Source organism: Haliaeetus albicilla, chromosome 17 (genome assembly GCF_947461875.1).
Source record: "Haliaeetus albicilla chromosome 17, bHalAlb1.1, whole genome shotgun sequence".
NCBI classification, from domain to species: Eukaryota; Metazoa; Chordata; class Aves; order Accipitriformes; family Accipitridae; genus Haliaeetus; species Haliaeetus albicilla.
This window is the reverse complement of record NC_091499.1, coordinates 21,590,158-21,610,244: the sequence shown is the minus strand read 5'-3', so window position 1 is coordinate 21,610,244 and position 20,087 is coordinate 21,590,158. Positions and strand designations below refer to the sequence as shown.

Below are 20,087 nucleotides of genomic sequence, written 5' to 3'. Positions count from 1 at the left end.
ATTAGTACAGCAACTCAACAACACTTAAGATGTCCCAATTGGTATTATTTTGAAAATCTAGAGATCTGAAACATCTATGCAAACTCTTACGGCCTTGAACTTCATTTGAGAGGATCTCAAAATATCTCAACGTACAAGGCCATGCTTTCACCAAGTTGAAGATCAAAGTCCTTGTTCAAATTTGAGTAATAATTTTGAAAAACAGAAGCCTACTTGGTTTGCAGCAAGACTAATTTTTTTCCCTTCAAATTCATTCTAAGCTGATGCCCCAAAAAACCTATATTGTAAAAAAAAAAAAATACAGAGTTTTATTATCATAAAGGAAATGGCTGGTGGTGTGTGCCTCACCCCAGACTACCGATGTGAGAAAGCTACGGCCTGTAAGGTAATGCAAGTCTCTTGGATAGACACTGAAATGCTTGTATTGTATCTGATAGAAATATTTGTTCCCTAATCCTACTTTTACCATATTTTTAGTGAATAAAACTATTTAGATAAAAAGTGACAAATGAAGAACAAAACTAAAAACAAAGCAGACCATTGTAATGGTTCAGAAGTGCAAGAAGTTTTTTTGTTTCTGGAATAACTGTTATTTTAGAAGAGGCTTCTGCAATTCTACCACAGAAGAAATCAAGCAATAAAATAAGGGATATCAGACTACAGAAGAGGCTGACAGAGACAGGCTTCTCTCTCTCTTCTCGCTTTTCTTCACTGCAACCTCCCAAACACATTATCTTCAATGACAGAGCCAGGAAAAATGAGCATGCTTGAAATGCCAGGCACCACTACTTTTTATTTCTAAAAAGCTGCCAGTACATTCTTTTCAATGCAGGAGATTTCATACTACAAGTACGTTAGTCAAGGTGCTAGAAACCTCCTGAAAAAGCAAAAAGTCAATCTACAAACTACTATGCGTAACTGATTGAAGTGTTTGACTTCTTTCCAACAAGTCCTTAAGTAATTTAAAATACATAATTTTGTTTCATTTACATGTATTAAAACCCATTAAGTACAAAACAAAGCAAAACCCATGCCAATCGTTTTATCGTAAAAACAATTGAACATCTATAGCATAAAGTTTATCTTTTACTTCCTAGCATACTCAGTTACAAAGTACCAGGCCTTCATGGGAGGAAAATGCCAGTGAGCTATTCATGAATACAGGATTTACCTGTACCCTATATCATTAGTACTTCCTGAAGACATCTTCTACTAGTTACGTGAACTACTTCCACTCATAAGCCTACACAAATCCTATTCAACCCAGGCCAATTCCAGAGAACAGTATTCACCACCTCTTCTTGGCACGAAAAGCCTTAGTTCTACTCTTCAAAACGGAACCAAGTTTGCAACAGCATCCCTGCCCTGAAAATCCATCATAACAAACATGTATGTTCCTTACTTAGAAAACTCCTTGAGAGATGCAGACATATGACAAGCATATGATACCAGTGTCTACAGGTAGTACAGTACTTGATGGCTATGATTTTACCAACTACCTATTCACAGCTGTGACTCTTATTCTGGGGAAAACCTTCATTAAGGAAGTTGACTACAACTTTGCTGAAGCAAAACCTGGCCTGCACTAGAATTTAAACCATATTTTATTTGGCTTCATTTTACCTCAAAAGGAGCTCTGTCTGAACTGGCAAATAATTTCCTCAAAGAGAGCAGAAGAGAAACAAAATTGTTTTGACTTCTCCTCTGTTGTAAATCGTGGTATGATTTGATTTAATTACACAAGCTAGCAGGCTTTAACAGATTTACACAAAACTCACTGCTCTCCTCCTTTTCTGGTTTTGATGTACGGCACTATAGTGCTCAACCTGGTTATCAATCTTCTTAAGATTTCCACAGAGATACAAAGCCCTAGAAGAAAAACCTCAAACTGCAACACTTATCCCAATAGCAAATAGTTCTAGAGCTGCTTCTCACTGACTGTGGCATTAGTTCCCAGGTATCAGCGAGCCATGCAATGATTTTTAAAAGCTGGTTTAAAATTAAAGCATGGAATTGAAGTAATGTTAAATGAAAGAGAGGAGTGCTTTAAATGAACTAGTGAAAACCATGTTCTCAACCTAAAAAATGGCATTTGACTTTTTCCTTCTAAGAAAGCATCAGTCAGGCTGGCTTTACTGCGATTAGCTCTGTTATACAGGGACAAAGTAGCATCACAATTTCCTAAATAGAATAAGATTAGTATTTGTTCTCTGCAATAGAGACTTTCTTCCCTATTCATGCTTCCCAATCAAAGAAACAGTAAATAACAAACCCACATAATGCTTGATCTACAAAGCCATTACAAGACACCTGCTCTAACAACTATAATGATGCAGGGCACACCAGTTAACACAAGTCGGGTCTCAAAACTATTCTCAAAGGCAGCACTTTTAGAACTGAATATCCAAATGCCCAAAACAGTTTACCAGAAAAGATCAAAACGCTGTAGCCTACTGATCCTCAGGTTTGACAGTAAGACCAACACCTTTATCATAACATTTTTTCTAAAGAACGAAAACAAATAAAAGAATGGCAGTATGTCCAAAGATAATGCAGGAGCAAGCCAGGTAACTGGCTTCCTTTTGAGTGACTTCCTCTTTTACAGCCCAGGTACAGTGTCTAAAGACAATTTTGTGACTGGTAATTTAAAAGATTACAAGCCCAATACCAAAGCTGAAAAAGAAGCCCAGACAGATGAAAAAACAAACTTTTCACATTGAGCATCCTCAAGATACAAAACCCTGGCCTGCTCGATTACACTTAGAGAAGTAGTTTGGCAAGATGAATCCAGCTCGATCTCCTTACACTTACGCAAAAACAGCTCTCTCATTCAGGCACACTGCCATATTGCTTTGGATACCAAAGATAAGCAATAACCATTTTTGAAAGAGGGAATTTCTATTTTTTATTTGATACTTGACCAAATTGAATCAGGAGGTTTGTTCAGACTCAAGAGTTACCCTACAAAGGCATCAAGGCAACATGGATCCATAGGCACGCACTCACATACAATACAAATGTTTAAAAATACCATAAACATACAATTTTCAGACTATATCATTTTTTACACTGGTTTTATGTTTTTAGTAATTTTAATTAAAGAAATACCAAAAGTAAAAAGGCTAAGTAATGTGATGAGCTGACTGACCAGCCAGAGCAGGCAAAAATATACCCCAAACAATTGTTTGGCTCCAATTGCCATATCAAAGTTAGAATCATTGAATGATTGAGGTTGGCAGGGACTTCAGGGGATCATGTGACCAAACCCCCTGTTTAAAGCTGGGTCATAGAATATCGGAAGTTGGAAGGGACCCATAGTGATGATCGGGTCAACTGCTTCCAGAACAGAACTTCCAAAGACACGCTCATTGACCTCTTGGAGCAGTCTTGCCTTACTTCCTGTACTTTACCACTCTTACATTTTTCCTTCCAGACTGCCTGACTTCTGCTCCATGGAATTATTTACCTGCCTGACTTCTGCTCCATGGAATTATTTCCCATTCAGGTTTCTTCTCACTGTATCTCAACAAAAAAAGAGCTCCTTCTTAGGTATTTAGTCTGCTTCCTTTCATCTGGAAGCAGGGAGACATTTATAGCATTTCCAGTCAAGGACAGGATTAGCAAATGCATGATCTCCAGCTACATATATGAGTTCAAAGCATTCAACGGATGTTGGAGGCATTCTGATAGGCAAGCACGTGTCCCAATGCTCTGCACCCCACCATACTTGCCTATTTGAAACAGGCACGTTTACAGGCGTAACAGGCTGTTTACAGGTATAATACTTGTTTTCATACCACCGACTCTTCTCTATGTTTTTCATGCCTTGAAGCTAATATACATTGCAAGAGCCTTAAAGTAGTAACTTGTCATTTGGTACCTAAAGGGCAGAGGACAGCATGTCATTTAAAGGCACTTGAGCCCTGTAGGTTTTGGCTTCCCTGGTCATTTAGGCTTGCCATGCAAACAAAATACAGTATTTGTGCCAGGTAATAGGAGAATTTGGGGTTGTAACGGGGAGTATATGGTTAGGTAGCAAGTTCAATAGAGTTAGATATTTAGATTTATGCCCATGAGATGAGGTGTGTTGCATAACAGATGCTGAGAAAGGCTGACATGGAGATTTATTAGCAAGGTCTGCAACTGACAGCATACCTTGACTGTAAATATGAAAGTTACTTCTGACAAAAAATAAAAACAAAAGTAGTGCAAGAGAAAGAAAAAGAGAAACACTCGGAGGCTGGCTGGGAAGAGCAGTGACAGCTTCCAGACATTCTCCTCTTAGGGGTAGGGAGGTACCTCTCCAGTGCAGGCAGGGAAAGTGAAGATGTTGATGGCAATGAATATTTTGCTATGCTTTTTTCCCAGCACTATACTTTTATCATCAGACTCAGTCAAATGCCCTATTTTTATTGCTTCCCTTCACCATGTTTATGACTATTTGTGCTGACTGGAGTATGTTAATCAGGTGCAAATGAAGCATATTCACTGGTTGTTCAGCTTCTGTGCACATCTATGATTGCCTAATATTTACTTAGTAATTAAATGTCTTATCTACTTTGCTGGGCGCTATGTTTGGTTTTCTGGGATATAAACTCAAATCTACAAAACAAGAGGCACAGAAAGCTGAGGGGGGATTCTCACACCAGTTCTAGTTGCTTCCCACGACAACCTGCCATAATAACACTATCAAGATTTGCAGGTGCAAGGCCACAAGAGCAACAATCTGAAAATAACAGCATGGGAACAAGACGTGAAAAATACTGTCACAGAGGCTCTGGAAGACACTGCTTCAACAGCTTCAGGGAAGTTACAGAGCTGTAACAGCAGGCTCTTAGCATTACTAATGCTAAGGCACTATGGTTGCTAAGGCACTGTGCAACAGGGATATGTCTGAATTTTTGTTAATACTTTGAAAAGGAGCTGTAATGCCCCCAAAAACACAACTGGGGTGCAGATCACATCTCTGCCTTCTTTCCTTACCTCAGCTGGAGACTAACAACACTGGAGACAATGGACTTCTTATTTTAAAAAGTCATGTCTGATCTATATTATAATGTTCTGCAAAGCTAAGTTATTTAGCTTGGATTATTTAGACTCTGCTGGCTAATTTCACTTACATTCATGGAAGATCTGTTAGAACACAAAACATCAACATTCAGCATGAGTAACCCAAACACACACGTGTTACACCAGTGCTTGAGAGTTAAAACCTGGTCTATGCCCCTCTCTCCTACAGCCAAATGACATTTTAGGAAAGGCAGACAGTGGACACAACCAAAATCATATCAGATTTTCTTAGAGCGTGATTTCAATAATATTTAATTTGGTTGCTTCTAGAGTGCCACTGGAATTTTACAAACCAAAAAAGAAAGAACAGAGATCCAAACACAAACAATGATCTATCTGTAAATGCCCAGCTGCAAAAATAAGACTCGTGTTAATGACAGAAATTTATGTATTTTTAAGCACATTCTTATAAGCAAATATAAATATAAAAAAAAAAATATTTCTATCGTTATAAACCTCACCTTTGAGAGAAGATTTTTTGAACTGATGCTGTAGCCTTTAAGGCTCTCATGCAGCTTCTGCAGGTGCTGCACAACTATTCTTTGTTGCTTATCATTCCTCAGCTCTTCTTGCTTAATCAGAAAGTCATAATGTTCTAAAGGTCCACTGCAAACCAATAAGGCTCTGGCATTAGAATCTGTAGGAGGACCAGGGACTGTCTTCTCATCTGCCTGAGCTGTGTATGCTGTAAAATGAAAAGTAGATTATTAATAGAGAAGTTCTGAAAAGCATCCTCTTATATTCATAGACAACACACTTTCTTAATATTTTACGCAAAGACATATATGCATCACTTACCTATACAACCACTAGAGTATGTTACGCCATTGTTTTTCACTAAATCAACTTCTCACTTTAGTAGTAAACACCTTTAGTGTGGACACCAAAACAGGAGTTTTGTAAGCAAGTTTAAAGAGTCAAAAACCACAGTAAGCAAGGCAATAGCTGTGAAGCCCTGCAATGCCACAGCCTGCTCTGCTGGCATTATCTTCCGTGTAGAAGAGACAAGGCTGTGCCCAAGTAGGAATTCTGTTTAAATTACATTTTAAAAAAAAAGTCAGAATTGCCAGGCACAAGATGAGATATAGCTAGGAAAGGAAAGAACATAAAGATTACAAAGAAGGCTTGCTAAATTGGTAAGATCAGAAATCTAACAATGGACTATATTGAAAAGGTGTTTAATATCTTCTTTGCTTGCATTGTCATTTAAAAGGCTAAGTATAATCATGTGTAACACAATTTGTAGCAACAATAAAAGAAACAGATTTGAGTAGGAAAAATGCATATCATAGACTACATAGTTAGATATTTTGAACATTGTGAGATCTAAGGAAATTCATCCCTAAATGCTTTAGGTTAAGTTTCCTAAGCAACACAATGGCCTCACTGAAGGCAGGTGAGGTTTCAAAACACTAGGAAAATGAAACATTTTTTGTCTTTAAAAAGGAGAGAAAGGCAAATCCAGAAATTCATAGGTCAGTCAACACAACTTCAAAACATTCAAAAATACTGGAACAAGTACAAACAGATGGGGTTTGGGTTTGGTTGTTGTTTGTTGTTTTTTTTTAAATAAAGAACTTAACAAGGTAATAACATCACAAATAAAGGGCAACACCAGCTCCTCAGGAACAGCAAGTTTACCTCCCTGACCAGGTAACATGCTTAGTGGGTAAAGGAAAAAATATCTTAATTGCAGTAACTGTTTTGTCATTGGGTCACATAGCATTCTCATATATAAAGCAGGAAAGTAAATTGCAAATGAAATTCCTTTTGAGCAGGTATAAAAACAGCTAGAAAAACTATGTAATGAATAATTACTACAGTTAAACTAGGTGTATATTTGCAGTAGAGTTTCAGAGAGGGCTTAGAATCTCAGCTTGGTGCAATCCAGAATTTCCATTCATGACCTGTATATGACAAAATAAAGTACATGCACTAGGAACACAGGTAACAGCAAGTCAGGAGGGGGCTGCACCCACCCTGGAAGGCAAAGCAATTCTGATAAACTGGACAAAGACTCTAATACAAATAGGATGCAATTCAACAGGGACAAAATATGGTGCTTAGGGCAAATAAATAACTGAACTTAAAAGAGGGGGAATGACCAGCTAAAAAGCAGCTCTGTAGAAAAGGATCTGGGGACTACACCGGATCACAAACTGACAGTGAGACACCATCATTAACACTATCGGAGAAAAAAAATACAATAAAATAAAGAGCCACAAGTACTCCCGATGTATATATATGAGGGGCAATATAAGCACACATGAAAAAAAACAGTTTTACTCAATACTGCTATAGTCTGCCCTGGAACACACTTCTCAATTTTCACATCATATTTCATGAGAGGTATGAACTAAATGGGAGAGTAGAAGATGATTTAAAGAACTATTTGTTAAACCATGGGTCACAACCCACAGAGAAGTTGTAATAGGCACAAGAAAAGTTTTAAATTGTTATAAGAAAAATGAAATTAATATAGTTCTAAAAAAGGATAAAACTGAACAATTAGATCAAATTATGTTTATTTATTACAAGTAACACCTTAGTTTCTCCAAAGCAAGGCAGTCACTGTTTACATCTGCAGCCAATAATTACAACAAATTCTCCTGCCCTGAAGGAATTGAGTTACTGCTCTGAATTAAAAGTAATTAGCTCATCCCTAGCTAGAGAGATCACATAAAGAGAGTAAAGTTCAAAGTCTGTTATTGCAAAAATTTGAGTAAAACCTTTAGAGAAGACTAAAGAAAATCACATAGCTATTTCCAGATACACACAGGGTACTGAGAAAAGGAAATAAACTGTATTTACACAGTTACCTTAATAACTGTAATTAAGGCAGTGAAATCAATTAATAGTCTAGAAATTGGAAAACTTTCCTTGATGGGGAGTGAATTTTAAAAATAAATTTGACAAAAATCTGTCAGACACAGCTCAGCAATACCTGACCCACCTCCAAAGGGAAGGGGGAAAGGCACAGATTATCTCAAAGTTTTTTCGTCTTGTTTTCCACCTTTCCACTCCCACATAAAGTTAACCTCAGTCCTGTGATCTGCACCTCTAAACTATCTGTGCCTTCACAACACGTAGAGCTTGATGGCTCCAAGAGCTCCAGTGTGAGGGACAGCCAGTCCCCTATTGTACCATTATATCTATAAAGCCACCAGTTCCTACTCCTTACCCTAAGAATGGAGAAAAAAAACAAATAAAAGCTGATTTAGGATAAGAAAAGGTTTGTAGCTCATGACCTGCCTGGCCATGGACAAAGCACACCAGTAGGACTGCTCAGAAGCATGTTTTTTGTCTCAGATTACACGTACCTACAGCTAACCATTCTAGGAGTGAAAGAAAGTACTCTGCCATTAACAAATGATGGAGATGGAGAGTACGCATAAGTGATGACAGAGGGTGTCAAGGGACAAATCACTCACAGTTCTCCTAAAATAACATTGAATGCTGGGATTTAAGTATGATGGGGATACACTGTAACACAGTACCAGGAGACACCCAGTAACTGTTAAGTGATAAACTCAAACTTGTAGCTGCTAAACAAAGGCATATGCTCTTAAAGCATATAGGGGTTTTAGAGGTAAATCAGCAGAAGACAGCTGTTCAAGCGGTAAACTACCCTAAGAGACAGAAAAAAATGTGGGTCTTCCCTTCTAACCTTCATTTTGTGAGACCAATTATAAAATCATTCACACAACTATGCTTCTATAGTAACCTATTCCCAAACTGGTAAACAAAAGGAAATTTCAGAAATTTTAATATATAGCAGAGGAATACCAAGGCAATTACCTTCCATAATTTTACATCAAGGAAACTACTGTTAGAATAGGAATCACCCATGATTCACCACATTAATCATAGTCCTACAGCCTTCTCCTCCATATTGCAAAAGATGGTTTTAAATTTATCTCTTCCTGTTTCATTATCTTTGTATTACATGAACTCAATTTTTATTAGTTCCCTTCTGAAATCTTTTAAGTGTCACACACAGAAAAAGCATCTTCTACCTCTATGTAGTGTTCTAGATACGACTATACAAAAGCGCCATGTCAATTCATTATTCATCTAGTTTTACATAGAACAGTGTAAAAACTACAGACATGCGTTTACCCATAACCCATCTTTCCCACCTCCAGGGAGCAGGACAGTGTTGGATGTTAGCACATTTAGCCTGGCATTCCCAGGCTTCTTCAAGAGTTGCCACCAGGTTGCAACTTTTTATTAAATTTCTGCTCCTAACCTATTTAAGTGTAATCTCTATTTCAAGCCATAAAATTAGCTGTTTGCATTTGCCTTTCTGCTCGTCTATCCAAGGATAACAGACCAAGCTGCAGTGAAGACCTACTGTGATACACACAGAAAAGTCCTGCCTTGGAGAAATCTGAGGGGAAAATCTCACCAAAGCCAAAAAAACTTGTTAATGTATAAATGCCTAATGAAAATGCCAGTCTGAAATTATAAAAAATTCCTTTAAAGTGGGGAACTTAAGACACCTTCAGTAAACTGGCATTAATTTACCACTGCAAAGATAAGTGTCTACATTAAAAGAAAAAGTGTTCTTAAGCCCAGGGAACTTCTGCTCTGGAAAAAGAACAGCAAATTGAAAAACTAATCAGTATGTTGTCATGTTTTCCTACTGCCACTTAGAACTGATGTCTGAGATGACACCGGAAGAAGGCGTTCAAGTTTCAATGACACCACTTACGAAAGCAACAGTCACAGCTGAGGCAGGCACTAGAGTTATTTATATAAGAAGACAATCTGAAATGGAAGCTAGGTTGTGGCATATCAAAAACTGATCTTGACAGCAGCCAGGAGGTTGAGAGCACAGAACTGTAACTGAGATAAACACCACTCGCCCTGGTAATCCTTATATTTTTTCCTAGCAGTTGGATTTCATTATGCAAAGTTTTGAACTGTGATGTTTAAAATCCGTCAGAAGATAACTCCCATGACAAAAATCCTAGCAGGTCCTTGTCTCCCCCATATTTCAGGGCCTAGGAAAAGAACCTGGGTTTCCCTGACATTAATTTCATCTTCGCTATCTTTCCATGACTGCAGAAACTGACACCTTTGAATTTATTAATCTATAAGATTTCAAGTAGCACAAAAAGCTTTCATGTGAATTTAAGATGATTATTCACTTCTGGGAGAGAAAAACTATTGTACTTCCACAGATGAATTCAAATTTGGTCTGCAAGATCTCTTACTGCCTTCGAACTAAACATCTTTTAAACACATGATTAGATTTGTAGACCTTTAATAGGGTGAAAAAGAAAAACCATGACAGATAGATAATAACCAGCTAAAGAAGCAAAGATCAAACAAATGGAACTGAACTCCTTTTATTGCAAAAGGAAGTCATGCTTCAGATTACAATATTCAACTCACTAGAGGGTCACTCACAGTACACATGAAAATGTGTATTATTAATTCTGGAAACAAAGTTGAAAAAAGCACTTCAGGGGACTGATGAAAAAAAAAAATTACCTTTAACCCTCATGCTGTATGTATGCTTCAAACCACTCCCTCATGGGAATGATCAGAAACAGTTTTCATTCATGGAGATTAAGGCTGGAAGACAACATTGACCTTTCTAAGTATAAGGGAAGTTAAATTTATCTAATTACCCCTGAACTACACTCAAGAATTGTGTTGATTACAGTATATTTTCAAGAAAATATATTCTGAAGACATAAGAGATGGAGAATTAACCATTTCCTATGATGCTTTGCTGTAATGGTTAATTACTGTTTGTCTTAAAGATAAAAAATATTTCTATCTAATAGTTGTCCAAGAACCACATCTAAACCAAACTCATGGAGGTTACAACTGCCCCAAAGTTAACAACCCTAAAATCACCCAACTGCCATCTTTGCTGACAGTCACAATCAAGAAGCTGGAACAGCTTCTGCTAAACCATTGTTAAGGCAACATACAGGAATCACATCTGTTTCATTACTGCTCTGCAGACAGAATTCTGCCTTGAGAGCTTTTCACAAACACCGGAATTTGGAGGGGGGGAGGGCAGAGAAAAAAAAGGTAATAGAAAGTAACTTTTAAAAATTGTCCTGTTTTCAACAATCCAAACTGAAGTTCTGAATATTAGTTTGGGTCACTATGAAGCCAAACTGCTTCAAACCCCCAAAACCTTAACGTAAAGCTGCTAAAACGGCCTATGAAACACAGCTGCTGTGACAGAAGAAAAGGACTCTGAAGTTAGAAGGCACTTTTATCAACAGGCAGATGGTGGTATGAGAGACCTCGCTAAACTCATAATTAAGCTGATAATGGAACTGCTGCAAAATCTTTCCTTTTTAGATGATACCACAGTGATGGGGAAGGGCAATGGTACAGTCTTGTAGCTCCAAAGGTCATTTCTCTGCAGAGAAATGGGCATGAAGGTAGCAAAATATCAGAAAAGACACGTTTTTTGCATGCTAGTACCTACAGATAATAATAATGTTCTCTTGTCTCATCTTTTATTACATATATGTGCAAGGTTTGCAGAATCAGTCTCAAATAGGTAAACTGCCCCATAGTGTACAAGGATTTTGATAAGTTAAGCACATGCATAAACCTGCAGAAGAAAAAAGACTTGGCATGTAAGCTTCTCAGGAAAGAGATCATGTGTTGGTTATAAAGCAGAAAATACATTTATAGTCCTATAATAACACCAAACAATTGCTCCTTTTGAAATATTTTACAATGCTTGATGAGAAAAGTGGGAGAGGAGGCCATCTGAAAAGAATTATTTACTTTCCAATGCTTAATAGAACGCTTAGAAAATCAAAGTCCATCCAACCAACCATACGGGGGGGGAGGGAGGGCTAAGTTACCTGCACAAATTGAAAATGTTAGGCCAATATCATGGAATACAAATGGAAAAAAAAAAACCAAAAAAACCCCATACCTGCTGAAATGAGCAGTTTAAATCAGAAAAGGCAGTTTGCAGCCAAGATACAAGAACAAGGACTTGGACTGTCCTCCCATCTTTGTCTCATTGTATGACCTTAGATGTATCACTGAACCCCTCTTTAGCCTTCTTGCAGTCCATTCATTCTGGCAGTATGAAGCAGAATTTAAGCTTCTAGAGAATCATCAGAGTTGGAACTAGAATTCTGCTTTTTTGCATACATGCCTGTGACATTATTCTGAAATAAGATTACTTGTACTATTTCCATGCACACCCCATTTAACAATCTGACCTACATATGAAAGTAGAAAAAGACAGAAAACTTTATCAGCAAAATTGCAACTTTACACAAATACTACTTGTACCTTTTCCTTAATTAAAAGAATTCACAAAATTGTGGAAAGCAAATCACAAAACCAAATAAAAACTATAAACCAGTGATCATAAAAACAAGATTATAAATCAATTCAATGATGGCTGCCCACCCTCGCAGATGTCCTCAAATAACATATATAAGGACTATCTTCCCTTTAACATGGATGTTGAAGAACTATCCCTAAAGCCGCTGGATTTGCTCCGACAACTTTTTAAAAATAGTAGTATGTTGGTTATAAAAAACAATCTACATAGATTTAAAGCGTTAGACCAATATCAAATAAAACATATACAACTATAGTACTAAGTGTAGTGCTTGTCCGTTTTGCTTAGGATGTATAAATATCGCACAATCGCAATACAGCGTGTGTATGCGAACACTTATGAGTCCTCCGAGATGTGCTGACTGACTTTCAGACCTCTGGGACCCACCTGACGACTACTGAATTCTCACACTTTCGTCAGGCGGGCGGAGGACGAATAGCTCTCACTGAAGAAAAGAGACCTCCGCCTCTAACCTAAGCCTCAAGTTAACAAAACCTACTTCCCCATAAACTTGCGTAGAGCTCAGCTGTTGTTACGCATCGGAGGATCCTTAAGGGGGGAAAAAGGTCCCTTCAGGCATCCTAAAGCCCAGTAAAAGCTTTGGCAGACACTACCGCACTCGCCGCCCGCCAAGCTCCCGATGCAGCCGCAGCGTAACGCGCTTCGCCAGGCAGCGCGCTGAAGCCCGGCTGACTAGGGGAAAGCGGTATCGTTAACTCGGGAAGTCGCGGGGCCGCTCACGGATCCCCCGCCGCTCCAGGGCACCGCGGCCGACTCCCGGCGCCAGCCCCCGGCCGCGCCGCCCGGGGACGCGAGGCCCCTCCGGGGCCGGGTCGTCGGCCGGGCCGGTGAACACGGGGACGCGGACGGGGCACGCCAGCGCGGCGGGCCCGGTGCGCGTCCCGGCGGCTGCCGCCCACCCCGCCCCGGCAAGCCCCCTCCCCTCGGCCCGGCCCCCCCTCCGCCGGCGGGGAGACCCGCGGTGCGGCGGGGAGGGACGCGCCGGCTCCCGCGGCCGCCCCACGGGGCACCTTCCTACGGGGTGCTCCAGCAGCCCGGCGCTCGCCCTCCCTTGGCCCGGCTGCGGACAGGGCTTGGCGCTGGGCCGGCGAGCCCCCTCCCGCCGCGGTACTGACCTCTCCGCAGGACGGCGGCCCGCGCCGGTAGCAGGCGGGCGGCGCGCCGCGCCGAAGCCCGCAGCAGGCAGCGCGCAGTAACCAAGGGCGACACGGGCGCCGCCATCTTCCCTTCCCGGCCCGGCCTCTGCGGCGGGGGCGCGGGGCGCGCTGGGAAATGGAGTCCCGCCGGGGCAGCGACCGCCGTCCTTCGGAGGAGCCGGGCCTCCGCCCGTGCTGGGCGAGTCGTTCCAGCGGGGGTCCCCGGCTCCCCTCCCTCCCTTTGCCCCCAAAACCGAGCCGAGGGCTGTGGTGCAGCCCCTGAGGAGCCGGCCGCAGCCGCCCCGGCCACTCGGCACAAACCGCACTTCAGGGACCCACCGAGTGCCACGCTGGTGCCATTTATAGTACCTGCCTGCCGTATCCACGCGCTCCCATTTTCCAAACAGCTCGCCTGACCAAAGCGCCTATGATTTGTGTCGTGCTGCACCATGGCCGCACCCCATGCAGCTGCTTTCAAGCCAGCTTGGCCATCACTGAGGAGTTTTGGCAGCTGAACTTGCATTTGTCAGTGATTTCTAGCTTGTGTTGTTTGTTTACCTTTAAAAGCATGGACCGTAAAATATTAAGGATAAATATTTGTAAAATATTAAGGATAAATATTCCTGGTCAGCGTTACAGCCTATCTGCACTACAACCACTTTTATGCCCATGAACAAATATTTAAGCCGCAACAGCAAGATACATTAATGTAAAAGCAGATTTCCCTGAAGATAACGCAAAACCTGGAGGCCAGTTCAGTCCCGTACTGTCAGTGTGTGCTTAGCACACAGTAAGTCTCGTCCTTGGCAGTACCAGTTCAGACACCCACGTGGGGCTCCTGAGAGCTCCTTGGGAGAAGGCCAACCGTCTGCCTCGTTTGGTAGGTACCTGATGTCTTACCCAACCACCTCCGCTGGGACTACGAAGCTCTTTTGACAGAAAGGCACAATACAAAAAGCCTACACTCCAACGGAAAGGCACTGGCACTCGGGAATCGCTAACCGTAATACTCGCCTGCTGGCTGGCTGGCCGGCCCTCCATTCCCGTCAGAAATGCACCCAAAGGTCAGGATGGGGCTTCAGAAGATGTTGCCTATGGAGTGCATTGTGCAAGAAAGAGATAACAAAATGCCTGCTCATGGTAAAAGTGCAAAGGAAATGCTTTAACTGACTTTTGGGTTTGCAACATCATAATTCCTGCATCTTATTCTAGAGTTAAATTTCAACATGAAAAAGTGAACAAGTAATTTTCACAGACTATTATTCAATTTTATTATTTTTTTTTCATAAAGAGTATAGCAAAATATTACATCAGGGCACTATAGAATTGCTTGCTAACAGAAGTTGATTATATCCTAAATGGTGCTGCTAAATTTAAAAAAAATGGTTTTAATCTTGAAAATACTAACAGTGATTACAGTTATGTTCGAACATGTTCAGCTGTTTTAAAATATGTAGTTGCTCTAGACATATCTTCAGAGCTACATACCTAATTAAGCAGTGAACTAAAGTGCCAATTTATCACATCTTAGAAGAGCTGTTTTCAGTGCATTTTCTTTCATCTTTCCTTTATTGAGCATTTATTGGTTTTGACTCATTCTAGCATGTTACAGCTATCAACACCTGTGCCCATTTAGGAATGAATTCCAGTACAAATCATAGTGAATTGAATAGATGTCTCAAAGATGCTTCACAATTGTTGCAATATTTTTAGAAACTCAAACAAGGAAACAAACAACTTCAGTAAAAGTGATTTAAATAACAAATAACTTATCTTTATAAACAGCTTATCTCCTTGAGAACAAAGAATAAACAAGGCAACAAGAGCCGTTTTTTCTTCCATTATTAACTCAGATCACAATACGAATGGGTGAAATGTCAAGAATAATTGGAGAAAATGACAGCATAATCTTCAGCAAAAACATCTGATTTATTTAAATTGTCACTGTTTTTTTCTTAACCTTGTTATCCAAGGGAGCATAGAAAAACTTCCCACTTGGGTCTATTCTGACATCATCTACCTAAGTGAATAAACCCTCCGCAATGCTATGAGCCTTCTATACAATGGCAAACTCTGAAATGCCACCATACGCTGTATCACACACCCCAGGAACTGAATCTGCGTTGGCTGTAAGCACTTGGCTCAACCACGTTTTGGTGTTAACCTAAAAGAATGGGAGTTTCAAGTATACTTCTGTAGATTAGCATGGTTAATGTCCTGTAACAGATACAGATCTGTTCTGTGGTACGCTTGTATACTTCATTCCCTGTACCTGTCCCCTTGCTCGCCTCCAAAAATGTGACATTGCAACTGTGTAGAAATTAAATTGACACTTTTTCAACCCAGCTGCATTCTTAGTCTGCCAGCTAGCCAAAAGCATAGGTGGTCTTTAACAGGAATAAAAATCAGGGGTATAATAAAAGCCCTCCAGAGGCCCCCTCTGGCTTCTAGTGGTATAAACTGCACTCCTTTTAGCAATCCTGATGTGCTGAACCCCATGGGGATGTATGTGTCCAAGGGTCTTTGGGTCTCTGCCAGACCCTCTGACTTTCTGCAGGCGGAGGACAGGGTCTACCTGCCTGCAAGGCTCCAAGACATTCTCACCATGGGAAACATCTTTGGCTCCCAAACATAAACGTACTTTTGATCTAGGACTGACCATTCAGCCTACTCTAAGAAAATGGATTTTGTGGCTAGTTTTCATCAACACAGTTTCCAACAAAAGGCATTTTCCTGGGATTATGTCAAAACACCCTGGAGTAAACTTGCTATTAACCTCATCTATTTCAAGACAATCAAATATGCTATTAATAGTCTACGTTGCTTATAAAGCCTCAGATTAAAAAAGCTGCAGAAATGTTCCCAAATCTATGGACTTACAGCCATATTCACTATCTGTTTAAAGCTTGCATTTCAGTCAGCTCGAACAGCTCAATGTGCTATAAATTCATTGCGCAATTTTCCAGTTACATGGACTCTACTCAGCTTCTCTCAGAACAAGGAGTTCACAGCAGAAATGAATGCTGTGAGGTGGTGGATGACATTTTAAACGTTAAGGAATCTAGAAGGATATGAGAACCATCCCTTGTGGAAAGGGATAATGTTGTATAAAAAGGGAGAAGAGGAACTGAATACAATAGTTAAATCTGAATATATATAAAATATGTGGATATTACAAATTCTATTTATAGGTTTAATATTTTTATCGGGATGATAAGTATACAATGCAGATATTCAAACACCATGCTTCAAAGCACTGGCAGCTAATGCAGGAATCAGGAAGTCATTTTTCCACATAAAGCATTGCACAATTAGTTCAATGCCTTGTGGGTTTTGCCATATCCTGAGTCAGCATTCCCCACAAGTTTTGACAAAATACGCCTGTGTTGACTAAAATGTGTTAACGTGGGCATTTGGCAGAAGGCTGGAGAACCCTAACCGAATAACGGAGAGATTTGGTTTCATTTCCAGTTAAATGTGACTTTCTCTTTTAAAAACAAAGAAACAAACAAAAAACTACTTGAGAGGTATTACTATACCAAATTTAAGAATTAATAATATGTTAATACCTGCTTCTGTGGGTATGTGCTATGAGACTCTGGTATTCATATTGACACTTCAAGTTGTGCCAGAAAATCTTTGTGTCATAATTGAATAACATGGCGTAACAAATCCATGAGTACCTAATCTCTTGGTTGTTACTTTAAATGCTTGATTTCTTGCATCTAATCTTTGGACCTACAAACACAGCTGACCTCTCTCCCTCCAGATTTGAAATTTGGCTCAAAGTTCATGTCAGAAACAGAATTAAAACTTTCTTTTCTTTGCAAGCAGAAACAACTACAGATAGTGTAACTCCAGTCTCATGGATCGCAAAAAACACCCAAAACATAACTCAAAATAAACAAATGCATTTTCTGAGGGTTGGAAGGAAACAAGGAGGCTCACAGGACTCTGATTCTCCCTCATTTTCATTCCTTCTCTTTGCCTCATTAGCCAGCATAGGTGGTCTTTAACAGGAATGTATGCTTTCACGTGATGTAAGGGGGGGCTAGCCGTGAAGCAGGGCATCTTCCCCTTTGTCTCCCAGGTCAGAGGATTTGTATCTGACCTCAATGAAAAAAACTGAGGTGGAAGACCTCACCAAATCACTGTAATCTCCTTACTTACCAATGCTATTGACACACGGGCACCAAAACATTCACTCCCTGTAGCTTGCTTCCATACAGCAGCTCTCCACCACCAGTTATCTCTATTAGGAAAAGCAGATAGAACAATGGTGCTAAGATGGTATGCTGTGAGAGAAGCATTCAATTTAAGCCTCACTCTTAGTTATTTATCCAGCGTTAGAACAAATTATATTCTTGATTCACCATAGGCTCACCAACTTCACAAATATACAGTATTAGGCACTTTTTCTGTTTCTTTGGAATAGAAAATGAAACCAGACTTAGCCAGGAGAGAGACAATACCTTATACTTACTTAAGACAATACCGGTGCTTTGCCATATCTTCACATTTGCAGTCAGATGTGGTAGCACAGGTTGTGTAACAAACAAAAGCTTATCCAGATGCATGCATATGTAATCTCAGTAGAATTAATGAGTTTTTTCTTGCCTTGCTGCAAGACCAGTTTAAAAACTAGTATAATTCAGGTAAGGCTCCCTTCCACTCCTTCTTTATAAAACTCTGTCAGCTTCATTTCTGTTTATAAAGTGAAGAGTTGGCAGCTATTACCATAAAGAAAGGATGTAAGGAAGGTGCACTAGTAAGGGGGAGAAATAATACTGGAGGAGTGATGAGCAGGAAATTCACAGAAAATTTACCAAGCAAACCACCTACGGCATACTAGTTATGTGGATGGGCTATTTTTGTACTTTGGGTTCATCTCTGCTTTCTGATTCTCTTTTTCTTAACACAGACAACTGCTAACCAAACTTGCCAGATGTTAACTTTGAATCTCTCAGCTGTGATTTGTGGGCAGCCTACTATTTTGCCTACTGCCTAGACACAGATTTTTAGAAAAAAATGTAACTAGTTTCCTACAGTCTCATTCTACCTGCATAGAATGTTGTGTAGACATAGAACATAGTGACCCCAGAACACTTTCACAAGGAAAATGATATATGCTTTTAATCATTGGAGGGGTACTGTTATGAAATATAAAAAAATTCTGGAAGACCTCTGAGTCATTTAGAAATATTAGCCATGGGTTAATGTAATTTCTATTCACTGATGTCTTAGGTGCACCAAAAAGGCAAGCATTCCACTTCTTTTGGCAACATTTCTTTTATCGTAGCACACCATCTACCTGAGACAGGTACAAAAGAATCAAAGACTTAATGTCTTGGGAGGGAACAATCACATCAGCTCCCCTCCTCCCCTTCTGTGATTCTTTTTTCTATCTTTCTTCAATGTCCTAAACCACCTTCCCCTTCTGGAAACACAGTTTTCCTTTCTTATCCTTTCCTTTATAAGAAATGAGCACAAACTGTTACATTCCTAAGCTGTGAGGATATAAAAACTGGGCCTCTTGGTTATACCGCTATTAAATGCATATAATTTGTGAAAATTCAAGAACTTGCTGTTTTTTTAAAAGCTGTAAGGCTGCTACAGGCAACATTGCCATCTCACTTTCAGGTTGGGTCAATAACCTTGAAAACTTCGTTTTCAATACAGAGCTTTTGGTAGGCATCTCCTCCAGCCTACACTTAATACCCGGCTGATTCCTTTTGCCTAACACCTTGCATATACAGCATTTCCTATCCAGTCCTTTCACCTTGACTCTCAGCATTTCATATCTTGGTTACAGCATTGCCCTCTTCCCTGATCTTGATATGTACAGTTTTGTTCATGTCCACTGACAATGCCATTGCAAAAATAATTTCTTATTCTCTCATACCAAGACCTAGGTTATGCTTCTGGCTAATATACCAACCTAACCTACCTGGGATGCCCCACCTGTCATGAACAGTAATCCTTCCTTTCTGCACTCTTTAAGGGCTGCAGGTGAAAAGCTGCAGCCAGGAGTTAGGTACCATTATTGCCACGTGTTATTAAACCTTCTTCGGTTTAAAAAAAATCGGTTAGCTTGCCGCTGCGCTGACCGAATCGCATCGCCGTTGTCTGTCTACGTCCCTGATCCGTGCAACCGCATCAACCCAGGCCTCGGCCTCACCGGGGGCCAGGCCCAGCCGAGCCGCCCCGGGGTCCCCTCACGGCGCGGCCTCCCGGGGCCGCCCGTACCGCACAACCCTCCCCCCCAAAACACGCCGCCGCACAGGGGCTCCTTCCCTGGACGAGAGGAGGGGACTCACTGCGGGCCCCAAGCGGGAGGAATCAGCGAGAAGACCCCGCCGCTCCCTACCCCCGCCCCACGGCACCCCCCGCGCCGCCAAGCCCCTCAGCCCGCGCCCGGCCCGTCGCGCCGCCCGCCTGTCGGGCGGGCCCCAGAAACCAGCTCTCGCCGCCTCCGCCCCGCACCTTCCGCGCACGCCGGGACCTGTAGTTCGGAC

At 40.8% G+C, this 20,087-nt stretch overlaps 1 protein-coding gene across 4 annotated transcripts in view; it reads right to left on the bottom strand.

The window, feature by feature from the left end:
* The window catches only part of AFG1L (AFG1 like ATPase), a 77,616-nt gene extending 57,690 nt beyond the window's left edge, over positions 1–19,926 (bottom strand). Inside the window, exons 1-3 of one of the 4 annotated variants that reach the window (XM_069804996.1) lie at positions 19,520–19,926; positions 17,743–17,824; positions 5,532–5,755 (exon numbers count right to left, since the gene is read on the bottom strand). In XM_069804996.1, coding sequence (XP_069661097.1) covers positions 5,532–5,755; positions 17,743–17,773 — 255 coding nt within the window. In that variant the 5' untranslated portion in view covers positions 17,774–17,824; positions 19,520–19,926. Of the gene's footprint in view, positions 1–5,531; positions 5,756–10,569; positions 10,598–13,551; positions 13,816–17,742; positions 17,825–19,519 lie in introns of those variants that run through there. The other 3 variants (XM_069804995.1, XM_069804994.1, XM_069804997.1) reach the window with 3 other exon arrangements.
* Positions 19,927–20,087: the final 161 nt, after the last annotated feature.